Source organism: Taudactylus pleione, unplaced genomic scaffold, assembly GCF_031769625.1.
Source record: "Taudactylus pleione unplaced genomic scaffold, aTauple2 ptg000100l, whole genome shotgun sequence".
In the NCBI taxonomy this organism is placed as follows: domain Eukaryota; kingdom Metazoa; phylum Chordata; class Amphibia; order Anura; family Myobatrachidae; genus Taudactylus; species Taudactylus pleione.
Genome location: NW_028284502.1, coordinates 12229243 through 12245555, shown reverse-complemented (window position 1 = coordinate 12245555; position 16313 = coordinate 12229243). Strand labels below are relative to the sequence as shown.

The window sequence follows — 16313 nt, the reverse complement described above, 5'->3', positions numbered from 1 at the left end:
CACAAGACCCTTAAAAAGAAAACAGCAGTTAAAACAGTGTTATGGGGCAGCTACACTTCAAAATGAAAATCAAGGAAGGTAATAAAAGTAGCAATTTATTCTAAATTATACATTTATGAATAACACTTTCCAAATAATACACAGATCTTACATTCAAAAAAGTTCTCCTGCAATAACTCAGAGCCAGACTAGATCATTTTGTTCTAAAAGGTCAATAAAGAGTTTATAAAAGAATCCTCTTTCATATTACCATCTAATAGTAACATTCTGCAATAAAGATAGTCACTCATAACCAGTTTTCTTACAGGAGTATGTAAATATCCACATATTGCTGGGGTCCTTGTGTTGGTTTATATCATCAGGAAGGAATGAGATCCCTTGATTGTGATATTCCTCCAGAAGCTTTGCCCCAGTGTCTTGACACAGGTAGTCCGATAATAATGAGCAATGTTTAGCGTGACCAGTACCATGGAAGCATGCACCAACAATCACTTCTCTCTTAGATTAGTTACATTTTGAATGTCAATATTTTTTAAAGACCAGCGGACTCCAAAAATAATTTGTGACGGTCCATATAGATGAGAATACAACTTGGTTAAAAACAAAGTCCTAATGTGTTTCTTGACCTATTACGAAAATTTCATAAGAGGAAATATTTGAAATATTTCTGCTGATGAAATCACCCTATTTACTATATAAAGGTTTCCAGCGCTATTTGTTTTGTACTTTTTAGGTGTTGTACACAAGAACCTTGCCTTGTTTAATATTGAGTTCAATCCATTATAAAACATAATGTACCCCCTCATTGTAAAATACATATGGATTTTGGAAGATCTCTTAGTCCCATGGTCTGTGTTTTTATTTTTTACAGCTTTTATTAAATAAAACAATTGAATTGAATACTCCACATTAAGAGGCCTTTGGCCATGTTTTTTGGGTGCATCTGGTATGAAGGTCTTTTTAAAGGATCCAACTGAAGGTTCTATGTGGTTCAATTCAAAGAAATGGTTTTATTGTGTATGCATAATTATTGACAATTTAATTTCTGAATTTATTCAAAAACTACACTATAGGTGACCTCATGGTGTCTGTCTCATATATTACCACTACTGTGCATCTCACTGGGTTTGATATGCTACAAATTTTGTATTGGGTTCCTAAACATTAGCTCACCAGGTAATATTGGGGCTATATTAATTTGGGCTGAACACCATTAGGAGAACTGTATATACTCTAATTTGTACACTATTGGCAACATTCTATGCTGGACACTATGGCACCTCTAATTGTATTGTGCAATATTATTATGCTATGTAGTGAATATATGCATTTGTGTCACCTGAATATTTGTATAATACAATAAAGACATAACCACTGCTGACACTCTATAGCCACATACACCACTAATTGTGTCCTGTAGTATAGTATAGTATAGTATGGGGGGAGGAGGGGAGCTTTATCAATCTTTCCGAGGAGAAGCAGATGATAGCTCATAGCAACCAATCAAATTCTGGCTATCATTTACCTAGTATATTGTAGAAAATGATAACTATAATTAGCTACGGTCAACACCTCAACTTGTCCCTTGTAGAAAGTTTGATAAATATACAGCTACATGCACAATTTCAGTTTAGCCCAATGTTCCTTGTATCCTCGCCACATGATTCCCCAATGTTGTCCTTTATGTCTATGGCGACACTTGTACGTAGACTTTGCTGAACTGTCCATCAGTTTGATATCTGTAACATCAATTTAACAAAAAGGTTGAGTGAAAGCATTGCTATTTACAACATTTGGAAGTAAAGAAGTTCTGTTCATTTTCTGGTAGCAATAATCTAACATTCGTAACCTTGGTCAATCACAACAGATTTACCATAATATTTTTTTTATCTGCTCAATTTCTTTTTGTCTGGCTCCATTAAAGTAGGGACAGCCTTAGGCTCTCATGTACAGTGGGGCCTTACTGACTCCTTAAGGCTTTAGCCAATAAAGTAACCAGATTCTCTCTAGCACAGGCTAAGGGGTGGTCAATGGTGCCATAAGGGCTTATGTTAGAATTAAACCGTCTTTGAATTAAAAAGCACAAAGCTGTGCGAATGCAAAAACACAAAAAGTGTATATATACATAATAAAAAAAACACATCCTGAACTAAAATAAGAAAAAAAATATTACACAATATGTATATCATTTTAATTCCTAATTATACTAATTGTCAGGTGTTTGTAGGCAAGATATTCTGTACATTATTACTGAGAGAGCATTTTGCATGTCTATGTTTTTTCGCCCTGCATTTTGCACTATTTATTTATTAAGCTTCAGTGAACATTTCAGAGTTACCAGCATTAATGTATCTGTCAGTTTGAATTTCAATCTCGAATTTAATCTGTTGATGTAATCTCTCAGTGTTGCTATAAATTATTTAAAACTATGTTTTTAGAAGATAAATTAAAAAAATTAAAACAGCTTTTGTTTTTTAATGATAATTACCATATGTGACCTTTTCTTTTTTTTTTTTTTTTTTACATAAAAGTTAATTTGTAAATAAAATTGTGTTTCCAGGATACTGCTACAAGTGTGTGTAATCTGCATATACCATGGATATTAATGACTATGACGGGCGTCTTACATGAGCAGCAGGACATTTAAAATAAACAATACGAATATCAGCACGAAATGTTCATATGTAATACACTTGTAATAAAAACCCAAATCTCTAGTTTCATTTGCCTCTAATAGATAAATCAGCCCGTATAAGCAAAGAGGCAATGCGGCTGAATCTAAATCGTACGCAAAAGTACACACCGGAGAGCCTAATGGCCCTCGCTCATCTGTGACTTTATGCAAATTCTTCTACAACGCCCTTTCCTTGCATATATCCATGTGGCCGAATGTGCAAAGACTGAGACACACATTTTATAGTGACCCTGCTTGCTATAATACTGTTTGGTACATCCTTAGACGCCACCATGGTTGCACCATTTAAATTTGCACCAGTCCTATGGCAGGTGTAATTTCTCATGACCATGTCGTCCTATGCACTACTAGCCAGCGCTCAGGAACGCCTACCACTTTTCCATGTGATATATGCTCACAGATTCTTGAATTTAATCGACAATCTTCAATCACCGTTATCCGTCGGTGATTGAAGATTGCCCTGGTAGCTTTAGGTGTTCATCAGGATACTCAAAAGGGTTACAGAAAAGAAAAAAAGCAACATAGTGTTCACTGTTGCGTATGGTGAATCGAACAAATTAATCCTTCAAGATCATACTCACCCTTTATAAATGTGTTATACGCCTTGGACATTCATTTTTAAACCCGATGTCCATCGGCTTAATAGTAATGGAATAAAGTCCTGTTATCCCATTATAGATAGGTATAAGGATTTAAATAATCTAGGGCAGGGGTCTTCAAACTTGGCCCTCCAGCTGCTGTGGAACTACACATCCCAGCATGCACTGCCACCTTTTTGATATAACAGCATGCTAAAACTATGTGCAGTGCATGCTGGGATGTGTAGTTCCACAGCATCTGGAGGGCCAAGTTTGAAGACCCCTGATCTAGGGTGTTCCTAGAAAAAATAATGTCTACTTTGGTATGGTCTTCCCGATTTAAGAAGACACAGTAAATATATACAAAAATTACTATTTATTCAAAGGTGAAGATACTTCAACCTTATAGCATAAAACATATAATTACAATTAAAATAGAAGTTTTAAAAAAAGGACAAAAATATACTAAAAGCAAAAAATTTAATATTTTGAGATATAAAATAAGAAATGCAGGGGGGGGCGAATAAATGGGAAAAAAAAGTAACCCCAAAATAGCTGCAACGGGTATCGCAGATCTCTGACTGCGTAAGGAAGCCGTCAGGGATCTACGATACGAGTCTACCAATATTTTTAGACCCTTTAAAAAAACAAACAAACATCTACTTATATTTGCATACCGATTTTTAAAAAAACAACACGGTAGTTCTGAGAATATTAATTTTATCAACAGTCCAATTTCCAGCAGTAATATTTCTGTATATAAAATGTTTATTCAGAAGAATAATATTGATGATGATGATGAAGATGCCCCATTTGGGCGCCAGAGTTTGTGAGCTTATCAGCTAAGCAGAAATCACTAGAAGTCCAGGTGCTTCTTGCCTAGGGCTGCAGAGCCACATCCTGAGCTCAGCAGTTTGGCCGACCCTGCCAGATCCTGTTTGCTTGAACGACTCACTGTGTCTGACAAGTCTGGAGGCAAATGCAGTCTCTGCGGACAGAATGGGAATGAAAATAGCAGAACACAACCATTATTAAATGTTTATTTGAAGCAGCTCACGGTATACCTTGTTAGTCATTCATGTAGCCATTTAGTTTTACATGCTACATAAGTATCTATAAATCTTTTCCAAACCATTTGTTTGAAATAAAATTTGCACATGCAAGGAACGTACATTTATACGGGCTCATTGCCGAAACACTAGCAGAAGTAGAAAGGCACATCTTATAAGGGTGAGCAGGAGCTGTCACTGCGGGAACAATCGTGATCCCTGGTTAAAGTTCTACAAGATTTTATCCATTGATAAAAATATACAATGTAAGATATATAAGCAGGGTATGCAAATTATATTTATATCTAAGCCAATGCTCATAGATAGTCGCAGAACTGTGGCACCCGCTCCACTAAATGTACTATGAAAAAGGGGGAAGAAACTGAAGGAAGCACACCGCAAGACATCATGAATTTGCCCTTCGTAGTTGTCCGTGGCTGGTGCACTATGGAAAAGTATCTACGTCACAGCAAAGTGTCTAAACCCTTTAGTACCACCCTTTGAATAAACTCTTTAATTTTTTTTTTCTAAATATATACTACTCAATTTACACAAAAGTAAAGTACAAGGACTGTTTTCATTACATGTGGCACTTTCTGCTAAAAATGCATTCACCACCTGTAATAACACAGGTACGAATTTACAGTGCGCTACTGAAATGTGTAAAAAATGGGGCCCAGGCTGAACAGCGCAAGGCTGGTACTTCTATGGGGTATAGGTGCCCAAAGGCTACCATTGCTGGGTTTGAAAAGCGCTGCGGGTCTGATTCTCCTGTGCTGTGGCCTTTAACAAAACTGTGACTTCGGCAGTGGCAAACTTAGTTGCACAGTGGTTCCACAGGATGCCCTAAGATCAGGGCCAGCTCTAGGCCGTTCCAGCAGTGAAGTCGAACAAGGGCGCCACCTCATAGTGGGCGCAGTGTGGCCACCGCCAAGAGCCACGTCCACACTGCTGCATGCTGATTTCTCATAGTCTGGTCTGGGCACTGCTGGGCTCTTCCAGGTGGCTCAGACACAGCATGGGCCAGGCATAACATTACAAAGACAGAAGAGCAGAGGCGTGACATCATAGGTCATGTAGCCACACTCCGTCCCCATCCGTTTTTGTTTCCCGTGGGGGCCAACGTATTTTTATTCCCTGTGGGGGCCAATGTGTTTTATTTTTTTCCTGTGAAGGACAATATGGGTTTCATTTTTATCTTGTGGGGGCCAATGGGTGTATTTTTGTTCCTGTGGGGGTCAATGTGTGTGCTTTCATTTGTAGTAATAATAATAATAATATTTTGGACATAGTTGGATAGAGGGTGCTCCAAAATTTCTCACACAGGGAGCTAGTAGACCTTGGGCTGACCCTACCTAAGGTGGCCATTAAACCCAAAATGTGCAAAAAAAAACCCAAAACAAAACAAAAAATAGTAGCCCCTCCCCTGCTAAATTATAGAAATATGAACACTTGGGAGATAATTTATTAAGAGTTCCACATCACAAACTTACAAAATGTGTTCTTTATCATCCAATATCCAATCACAGCTATTTTCCACATTGTACAATTATTACTGTCTGCTGGTGTAGGTGAGCTCTGGGAAATTACAGCATTGCTTATAATTAGAATGCAGGTAGGTAATTTTTTTGATCAAGTTCTTGCTTATTTTCCATTTGGACAATGGACAAAAAAAAAAAACCCCAATAAATAAGATTTGATTTTCCATCCTAACTTTGAGGGATCAAAAGAGTCAAAAATAAGATTTGGTTTTCCGTTTGGACTGTGACAGATCAAGAAAGAAGAAAAAAAGATTTATGTAATAAAGTGTTGTAGAGGTATTTTGGGGTGTCTTATTCAAAGGTGTGTTTTTTATTTTAACATAAAATCACTGTATTAGTCAACCTTTTTCCTTGGTTTGTTAATCTATACCAATATTTTAAGAACGTTGTGTCTGTCTGTTTGTTCCAGGTTGGCGCAAAAACTACTAAACAGATCTCATTATAACTGCATCATTTTGTAGTGGAAACTCCTAGAAATAACCTGCACTTTGTTTCATCTTGATCCATCAAGTTAAAGCTGAGCAATAACAAACACAAAATTTATTGGCATAGTCATTTGCAAGAGATAGGTATGGCACCATGTGCGCGGCTGGTAAGGGAGAGTGGTGCTTTGGGCCTGCATTCACTTGCATAGGATAGGCTACATAGCAGTCTGTGCACAGGGCACACAGTAACATTGGTGTGAGTGGTGGATGAATAGGATAGGCTACATAGCAGTCTGTGCACAGGGCACACAGTGACATTGGTGTGAGTGGTGGATGAATAGGATAGGCTACATAGCAGTCTGTGCACAGGGCACACAGTGACATTGGTGTGAGTGGTGGATGAATAGGAGAGGCTACATAGCAGTCTGTGCACAGGGCACACAGTAACATTGGTGTGAGTGGTGGATGAATAGGATAGGCTACATAGCAGTCTGTGCACAGGGCACACAGTGACATTGGTGTGAGAGGTGGGTGAATAGGATAGGCTACATAGCAGTCTGTGCACAGGGCACACAGTGACATTGGTGTGAGAGGTGGGTGAATAGGATAGGCTACATAGCAGTCTGTGCACAGGGCACACAGTGACATTGGTGTGAGAGGTGGGTGAATAGGATAGGCTACATAGCAGTCTGTGCACAGGGCACACAGTGACATTGGTGAGTGGTGGGTGAATAGGACAGGTTACATAGCAGTCTGTGCACAGGGCACGCAGTGAGATTGGTGTGTGAATAGGATGATGGGCTACATAGCAGTGTGTGCACAGGGCACGCAGTGAGATTGGTGTGTGAATAGGATGATGGGCTACATAGCAATCTGTGCACAGGGCACGCAGTGAGATTGGTGTGTGAATAGGATGATGGGCTACATAGCAATCTGTGCACAGGGCACACAGTAACATTGGTGTGAGTGGTGGGTGAATAGGATAGGCTACATAGCAGTCTGTGCACAGGGCACACAGTAACATTGGTGTGAGTGGTGGGTGAATAGGATAGGCTACATAGCAGTCTGTGCACAGGGCACACAGTGACATTGGTGTGAGAGGTGGGTGAATAGGATAGGCTACATAGCAGTCTGTGCACAGGGCACACAGTGAAATTGGTGTGAGTGGTGGGTGAATAGGATAGGCTACATAGCAGTTTGTGCACAGGTCACACAGTGACATTGGTGTGAGTGGTGGGTGAATAGGATGATAGGCTACATAGAAGTCTGTGCACAGGGCATACAGTGACATTGGTGTGAATAGTGGGTGAAGGCGCTGATGCCACCAGTCTGTATAGCACTGCTGGTCACATAGGGCCTCTCCCGCAAGAGAACCCCCTATGCAAAGCAATATAACTAGAACACCTCAAATTAAAAAAAAAAAGAAGTTTACAGAAGCTATTTCATTGTGGGCAAAGCCGCGGGCAACAGCGATTTACAAATCTGCAGTGGCAAGTCACTATCTTGGCAACCACAGTCACATGGCATATGATGTAGTTAGCAGAGACGCTTTGTAATGCCCATTTGAGCTTAATGTGCTCCAATCACATGACATGCGGAGAACTGCGAGTCTGTGTATGTATGAATGGCAGCCATAATTGTTTGGCCAGCTATCAAAAATCAGATGCATACTAAAAATGTACTTAAAAAAGGCTTTGTGAGATTGCTGCATTAATTAACTTTTTTCATCTCAGTATTTTTTCCCCACGATGCACTGAGCATACTAACTTTTATGTCTTATTAAAAATAATGAGACCTGATTTTCACAAAACGAGGCACTACCTATTTATGTAGGAACACCTTTATACCACCTAAATCCTCTATGCCTGTGGTTGTTCTTGCAACACAAACCTAAGCACTAAGGCGCATTCAAGCAATTTGTGGTGCACATTGGGTCCAAAGCTGTATTTGTGCAGTGGAACGCCCATTTTGCCCTTCATAAATGTATTTCTGTGTGCACCTGACACAGGTCCTTGAGCCAATCAACATAATTCCTGACACTGAGTCTGGACTAAGAACTGGGATGGTCCACTGATTGGTGGGCCACTATACAGCATGATGGACATTGATATATTCTGTGGGTATGTAGACCTGGATACTATGAATCTCTAGATCTACTCATCATAGTTGTGTTCTCAGCAACTGTAGTACTCTAACACCATTCTGTCCCCTGTGATGCTCTGTGACCCAACACTAGGTGCACAGACCTCAGTATTATATATCAATGTTACATTCTTACGTGAGCTCAGTAGATTTTAATGATGCATCTAACCCATGAGTAACTATTCTGCTCTGAAACACTGACACCAAATAGATAAAGAGATTATTGATAATAGTAACACAACAAGACATGGGAGACACTGACTGGTATGAAGGTCACATTAATGGATTATTTTTGGAGAATTTTTTCGCATGGTGCTATAAGCCCAAAACATGGAGCAAACAAAATATCTGTGAATTATAGTTCTTTATTCATTGTAAATATATGATTCAGTCTCCTCCCTGGTACTGCACATGGTATTTAGTTTTTTCGTCAGTTTGGTTCTGACCCACGTTGTCGACTACCTTATACATCTTCATCGTACTCCGCTCCAATCCACAGTACACCAGCACCTGTATTAGGGAACCAAGTCTGAGCGGCGACCCGTGTGTTGGACGCAGTCAAGTCCAAACCTCCTTACAGGGGGTCCCTGGTGAATACCACCGGCACTTTAGACTCCGCGCCTCAGTACTGGGTCTCGCCAATCCCAAAATATGAGTTAGCATCCACTATCCATTCGTGAGTTTGTGACACACTTTGTGACCAGCAAGGACTCATATTAACCTTAAAACATATAAATACCCAAATCCAACCTATTACATAAAAAATATGGTATAAAAGTCAACATAAGGTAAACTTTGATATTGAGTTTTTAGCTTCAACCTGCATATAAATAACTGGTAATAAATAACTAGTAATAAAATAGTACTATAGTTTTCACCTTCTACTGCAGGACACACTCGAGTAGTAATAGATACGCCTATAGGTGGAGCTAGACACACCTTTTGGGCGGAGCTGGTCAAGCCCCCTCAACGGCGAGCTCGCCGTATTCTACATACCACCAATTTAATGGAACCAGATTTAAAAAGTAGGCAAGTATGTGTATGCCACATTTCTGACTGATTGGTCGGGGAAGGAGAACCTAGGAGACTCCGGGCTACGAATACTTAGCCATAGACAACACACAGGAGCATGGAATCTGGGTGTTCGGTTTAGCTTTATTTTATTCTTTAACACTCTGTTGAGTCATGAGAGAAGACTGCTTAGCTGGACAAGGAAAGCACATTTGGTGATTAATCTACAGTATGTGGGACAGAAGGGAATATTTCCGCTGCCATTACTTATTTAATAAAGATTTGAGTATGTTTTGTTTAATTAATATTATATTTGCAAAAGCTGTGTGTATGTGTTTGTGTGTGTCTGTCTTTTGCTGTTTCAGGAGCATCTTTTATCCTTCTATCCCCAGGTAGAGAAACGTAGCCACTCCTGGGATCCTTCTCATTACCCAGGCTGCAAATGCCCGATGGTTCTGGAAAAGCTCCAGCAAAGTTCAGCACAGGGCTGGCAGCCTTTAGCAGGAAAGAAACACACTGTGGTAGAATCAGCCCTGGCTGGCTAGAGCTAGGGTTGGTTATAGCGTTTGCAGAAGCGGAGTCCACATTGCTCATTAATGACGAATTTATTGTTTTAGTTTTAACAGCATTGGTTCTAAGAAACTGGGACCTGTCCTGGGGCTGGGGGTTATGATACTTTTTTGCTGTAGCAAGTACCACTAAAGCTGCGTACACACACAACGATTTAGTAAATGAACGATTTTAGTAAACGAATTTCATAAATTTTTTCGAGGGAAAAATGAACGAAAATCGTTTACTAAAATCGTTCATTTACTAAATGTAATGAACGATTTTTTTGAACTACAAATGATTTTTGCATATTCCCTTACTGAAAATCGTTGAGTTGGTCAGTCTGACTGAACTACAAACGTGAACGCGCATGAACGATAATCATTCATCGTTTTAACCCAGAAAATGAACGATTTTTTAACGATTGAACGATATCGTTATCAATAATCGTTCAAAAAATCGTTGTGTGTGTATGCATCTATAGAAATATACACACACATGTAAATCAGATGGCGACTTCCAACCATTGGTGAGAAACTACATTGCATCTGTTAAAAAAAAAAAAAGTTCAATGTTTAGTCCTGGCCTGGGGATGCAGTATACGGTTTTAGTGAAATCGTTGCTTCCGCATTATATACGTAATTATCTCTTACACTGCGTTCCAAAAAGAAGAAGGGTGTAGAACAAGATGGGTTATACGGTGAGTGCACCATATCACATGGAAAATACACATGTACTATTTCTGATGCCTTTCTGTTTGCAAGTAATAAGAATAATGAGGGCAGTGGAAGGTTTTACTGTACTTTACCTTTCATATTTTTGCTCAGTTCATGTGCAGTGCAGCAGAAAATGTGTTTTGTGCAGGAAAGAAAAAAATGGAAAAAAAAAATGGAGGAAAATGTGTGGCTCGCCCGGGGCTTAAAAATGCCTTGTTCAGATATGACAGCTGAGACCGCAGCGGGAGAATAACCGGGAGAGAGAGGAGAGCAACTGATGGAAGGGTGAATTCCTCCCCAGAAAGGTGACACAGAAATGATTTCAATAAACTATCACCCTACTGCAATGCCTGTGATGGAAATACAGGGACGGCTTAGCATAGCGCAGCACAGATAGACGTGTTACAGACAAAACACATAACTGACAGTGCTTGCCTTTACGTATCATGTTGAAAGTACACATTTTATACATTGCAAATACCCCAGTAAATCATTTCCCCAGTGCAATAAAATACCCACTTGTGCATGGTTTTTCTCTCAATAGTCGATTGTTTTGGTGGAGTCACTGGGACCAGTTAACGAGCCCTAAGTAAAGATTAGATCAGGGTAAGAGACTAGGGGGTCCATTCATCATGTTAATTATCGGGGGCCGGGAAGCCCCCTGATAATTAAGTATCCAACTCGCTGTCATTACACTGACAGCGGCATCCCGAAGGTTCAAATCCTGACAGGGGAACGGTGAGTAGTGTCCCCCTGTCCTATTTACCCCCTAACCCACCTTTCCTGTACCCTAACACTAACCCACCCTAACCCCCTCGGTATGTGCCTAAACCTAACCCTCTCCCCTTAGTTCTAACCCTCCCCCTTAGTGCCTGATCCTAAACCCCCCAGGTGGTGCCTGAACCTAACCCCCCCTGCCCGGAACCTAACGCTAACCTCCCCCTCGGGGTGTCTAAACCTAAGTCGCCCTCCCCCCCCCTGCGGCTGATACTCATCTTTCTGCTGTTTCCTTACGAGCGGAGTGCCGTCTGCCGGGATACCGACTTCGGCATCCCAGGTCATGTCGGTATTTTGGTGTCGGTGTTGTCTCGGCATTCGGAATTCCGATGCTGGGGTTCCGACAGACGTCATCCCGCTTGTCGGGATGCTCACCGCATCCCATGAACTATATAGGTGATATACATGAGTACCATGTGTCTTCTAATGAATATATTTCCTGTAAGTGGGCAGGATTGTCTACCCATAACCTGGGTTCCATTCCTGGAATGCATCTCCGGGGTTCTGTGGTGACATAGGGGCCCCTAAGGGTCATATAGCAGGCGCGATGTGACATTATTGTAGCATGTGTCAACTTTTACATTCATAAGTGACATCAATTAATTATCTTATTGTACTATATTACATTGTGGAGTATGAAAAATAATGCAAAACTGGTAACACTAAAACCAAACGTCAGTTAGGTACATTGGCTAAGGGATTTGGTATATAATGTAGACATGAAATTGCCGACATGGGCGTTAAATTGCAGTTGTCTATCACTAACCCCTAATGCCGACATTTCCCCACTGTCGTCATTTCCCACTGATAATCCACCCAGGTCCACATTTTCAGAGTCGACAGTTTCACAATGTCAACATTATAACTGTTGACTTTATGAATGTTGACTCAATGACTGCATACCATTTAAAGTAGTTTCCACCTTTAATTTTTATAGCCCCCTGCTAATTGCTAACTTTGCTGTCCACCCCTTTGAATGACTGTGATTTTCTTAAATCAATAAACAATATTAAAGTTGGAAAACTTTAAGACAAAAGTTGAAAGGTCTCCATAAGTATTGCTTTCCAAGTCACCAACTAGACTGCCTTCACTTCCAAAGACATTCTACATATAGAATATAATACACATTACCATCATTATATTACAATTGGAAAAAATGGTTCAAAAACTGTCCTACAGTTGGTACAATTTGGGAGACTTTAAAATGTACCCAAAAAGTTACTAGGTTCAGTAAATTTCCATACCAACAGTCAAACATGCTGCTGGTAGTGTGATGGTGTGGTGATGCTTTGTTGCTTCAGGACCTGGGCGACTTGCCATAATTAATGGAACCATGAATTCTGCTCTCCACCAGAAAATTGTCAGGGAGAATGTCCAGTCCATAGTCCGTGATCTGAAGCTCAAGCGCAACTGGGTTATGCAGCAAGACAATGATCTGAAGCACATGAGAAGCCCACCTCTGAATGGCTCAAAATAAGCGAAATTAGGGTATTGGTGTGGCCTAGTCAGAGTTCTGTCTTGAATCCAATTGAGATGCTGTTCCGGGACCTCACACAGGCAGTTCATGCTCGAAAACCCTCCAATGTGGCTGAAATAAAGCAATCCACAGCTATGTGAAAGACTGGTCTCCAGTTATTGGAAGCTTTTGGTTGCAATTGTTGCTAATAAAGGGGCACATCCACTAGGCGACGGGGTAACGACAGTACAATTACAACATGTAATCGTACAGTCGTGCCCCATCCCTTGCAGTGCTTACACTCCATCATCCCTGAACATGGCCAATCTGTCATTATTGGCAGATTGACCGGCATGTTCAGCCGATGATGTCAGAAACGGCCAGAGGGAGCGCGCAACACTGGTCGTCTCCGGCATTTATAGCGCACGATTTGTGCACGATTACGATGTCATAATCACACAATTGCTCATTAATATCTGCTAGTGGATGTGCGCCTTAAGGGTGGCACAGCCAGTTAGTAAGTTAATGGGAGCAATTAAATTTTTCATATGGGTGATATAAAAGTTTTGGATAACTTTTTTTTCCTTCAATAGATTGTAAGCTCCAAGAAGACCAACTTCCCTCATGTGCTTTTCCTTCCGTCACTTATACCATTATCTCCTACCCACTGCCTACAGAAGCACCAAACCTTTGGCTTCAGCCGTATTGCTGCTTATTTGGATATTAGGACTGCTGATGGGATGTAGTCAGGATACCGCGCAGCCGCTATCCCCGCCTCCAAAATTTCAACACTAAAAGCCCAACATGGGACTACAGATAGGCGTCAAAATCCCGATGTCTATCATTAGCTCCATGACAAAACCCCCGACACCAGGCATGCCCAACGAAGGTAAGCCAGGTGTCTTAGGTTCTAGCCGCGGGGGGGAGGGGAAAGTGTTAATTCAGGAACTCCCAAGTGGACTTAGACACCCCCTGGGAGGGTTAGGCTAGGGGAAGGGGGGGTTAGGCTTCCCCGGGGGGAAGTTAGGGTCAGGCACTAAGCGGGGAGGTTAGGGTTAGGCACCACTAAGGGAGGGTTAGGGTACTCAGCGCCCCCCTCATCAGGATTGTGAACCGTCAGACTTCCGCTGTCGGTATTTGGTCCGGCGGCTATACAGCCGCTGGCATTACATACCGATTTTCTGCTGCTGTAGCAATGTTTGTAAACCTTGTCCATGTTCTGCTATGTTTTGTACTCTAAGTCACATTTTTCTTGTCTTGTTTATAATGTTTCTGGGCTTTGTAAGGTGCTACGGGATCGGTATGAAATACCACCGGACGCATGTGGTTCGAATCCCGAAGCAGGGAGACCAGCAGTGAAGATCCTGACAGGTAAGTATTTTCACTATTCACTAACCTAACCCCCCCCCCTAACCCTCCCTTAGGGGTGCCTATCCCTAACCTCCCCCCAAGTGCCTAACCCCCTCCTGTGCCTAAACCTAACCCCTCCCTTCCCCGCAGCCTAAACCTAAGTCTCCCGTGGGGGTGCCTATCCCTAACCACCCCTTCGCCTAGCCTAACCCTCCCGGGGGGGTGCCTAACCCTAAGTCCCCCCGGGAGCCCCTAACCTAACCCTCCCCCCCCCCGCGGCTGTCCACGCCCACCTTACCTTTGAACGGTCAGGCTCCCGGCGTAGGTAAAATTACAGGCGTCGGGATTTCTACGCCTGTCAGACCCTTGCCGGGATTAGACAGTCGGGATGCTGACGGTCGGCATTTAGGCAGTTGGCATCCCGACTGCATTCCGGCGCTGCAGACCCCCTGTGTTGCTATATAAGAAAAGGTTAATAATAAATTAAATGATCATTTGCAAACTGTATTTTGTGTTTACTCCGGTCGTCTGTCTTACATTGAATTTTGTTTGAAGATCTGACAGAATTAAGTGCGACAAACGTGCAAAAATGTAGAGGAAACAAGGGACATAAACATTTTCACATCGCTGTTAAACACTGATCATTTATAACAGCATCTTCTCTAGACCAAATCCACTACAGCACAGACAGAAAAACGCAGGGATGTCCGGACCGTTTTCTGAGCGCGCGCTTCTGCAGAACCCCAGGCGTCTTAAGGGAGCCACTCTGTCCAAGACAGCATAGGCTTAGTTAGAAGTTCGATGTGTGACCGATGTTTATGATGTTCCCGCTTTTGTGCGTGAGCTGCGGATGTTAGACGTCAGAGGTGGCTGTCTCCGTGCACAAGATGGAGGCTGAGACATTAGTACATTTTCGCTATTCTGCTGCATATGGAATCACAGTCGCGACAGGATTTGCGTCCATCTCTTAATCAGGCCCGCTGTCCATGGTAATCAGACTCAGCCAGCAGTGTTATATGTACGGACAATTAAACCAAAAACTTTATCATACAAAATGATGAAATGGTTTGAATATTGAAAGTGTCATAAAGCTGGTCCTCTATGGCATACAATATAAAAAATGTTAAAAAGAATGTTGGTGGATTCACAGCATAAGAAAACACTGATGAAACCAAGCTGAAAAATTGTACCTACACGGTTTCCAGCAAAATACGGAAAATAGCCGCAAGCTGCAGGGCAGCAGGTGAACCATATGTTGAAATAAAACAGGGTATACTGTACTCTGAACTGTGATACTCCTGCTGCCCTATCTACTAACAATGGCTGCAACAATAAACAGAGATTATTATTTTTGTGTACTTTAACATCAAATCCTTATTGTAAAGTAAAAAAAATATTGAGGTATATTTGTAATCCTTAGTTTAGCTAAAAACGGGTACATGGCTTATGGGCGAAGTACACTTTGGAACCGGTTTCAAACTCTGAATGCATTTATTAAATCCAGGGGAATTTGTTTTTTAGAATATTGTGTCTATTTCTTAGTACCTTTAATTGAAACAATTTCTGTTATCCAGAGGATGTTCCGTATACATGCCCAAGTCTACTGACGTATACATAGGCTTGCCATGATATCCTATATCCCCTTTAATCCTGGCACACCTATGACTTACACAGGTTCAATGGCTGATTAAAACCAGGTGAAATCCAGGCTTGTAATTCATAGGTGTCTCGGATTATTATTATTATCATTTATTTATAGGGCGCCACAAGTGTTCCGCAGCGCCTTACAAAGTACAAAAACAAATAAGTTTACCAGTGACTTACAGTACAATACAATACAGGACATGGATAATATACATTGCTACATTAGCGACCATAACACCCAGATATGCAACAGAGCAAAGCAACCAAGTATTAGGTGCTCTGGTGGGGAGTAAGAAGTAGATGAAAGAAAAGTAAGGAGAAGCACAAGAGGGCAGAGGGCCCTGCTCGTAAGAGCTTACATTCTAAAGATTAAAGGGATA

General features: G+C 41.3%; 1 protein-coding gene across 3 annotated transcripts in view; it reads right to left on the bottom strand.

The window, feature by feature from the left end:
- Positions 1-222: 222 nt before the first annotated feature.
- Positions 223-16313, bottom strand: part of ELP4 (elongator acetyltransferase complex subunit 4) — a 325735-nt gene continuing 309644 nt past the window's right edge. For 2 of the 3 annotated variants that reach the window (XM_088470418.1, XM_088470421.1), the window contains exon 10: positions 3977-4261. In XM_088470418.1, the coding sequence (XP_088326544.1) occupies positions 4130-4261 (132 nt within the window). In that variant the 3' untranslated portion in view covers positions 3977-4129. Of the gene's footprint in view, positions 1740-3976; positions 4262-16313 lie in introns of those variants that run through there. The other variant, XM_088470420.1, reaches the window with a different exon arrangement.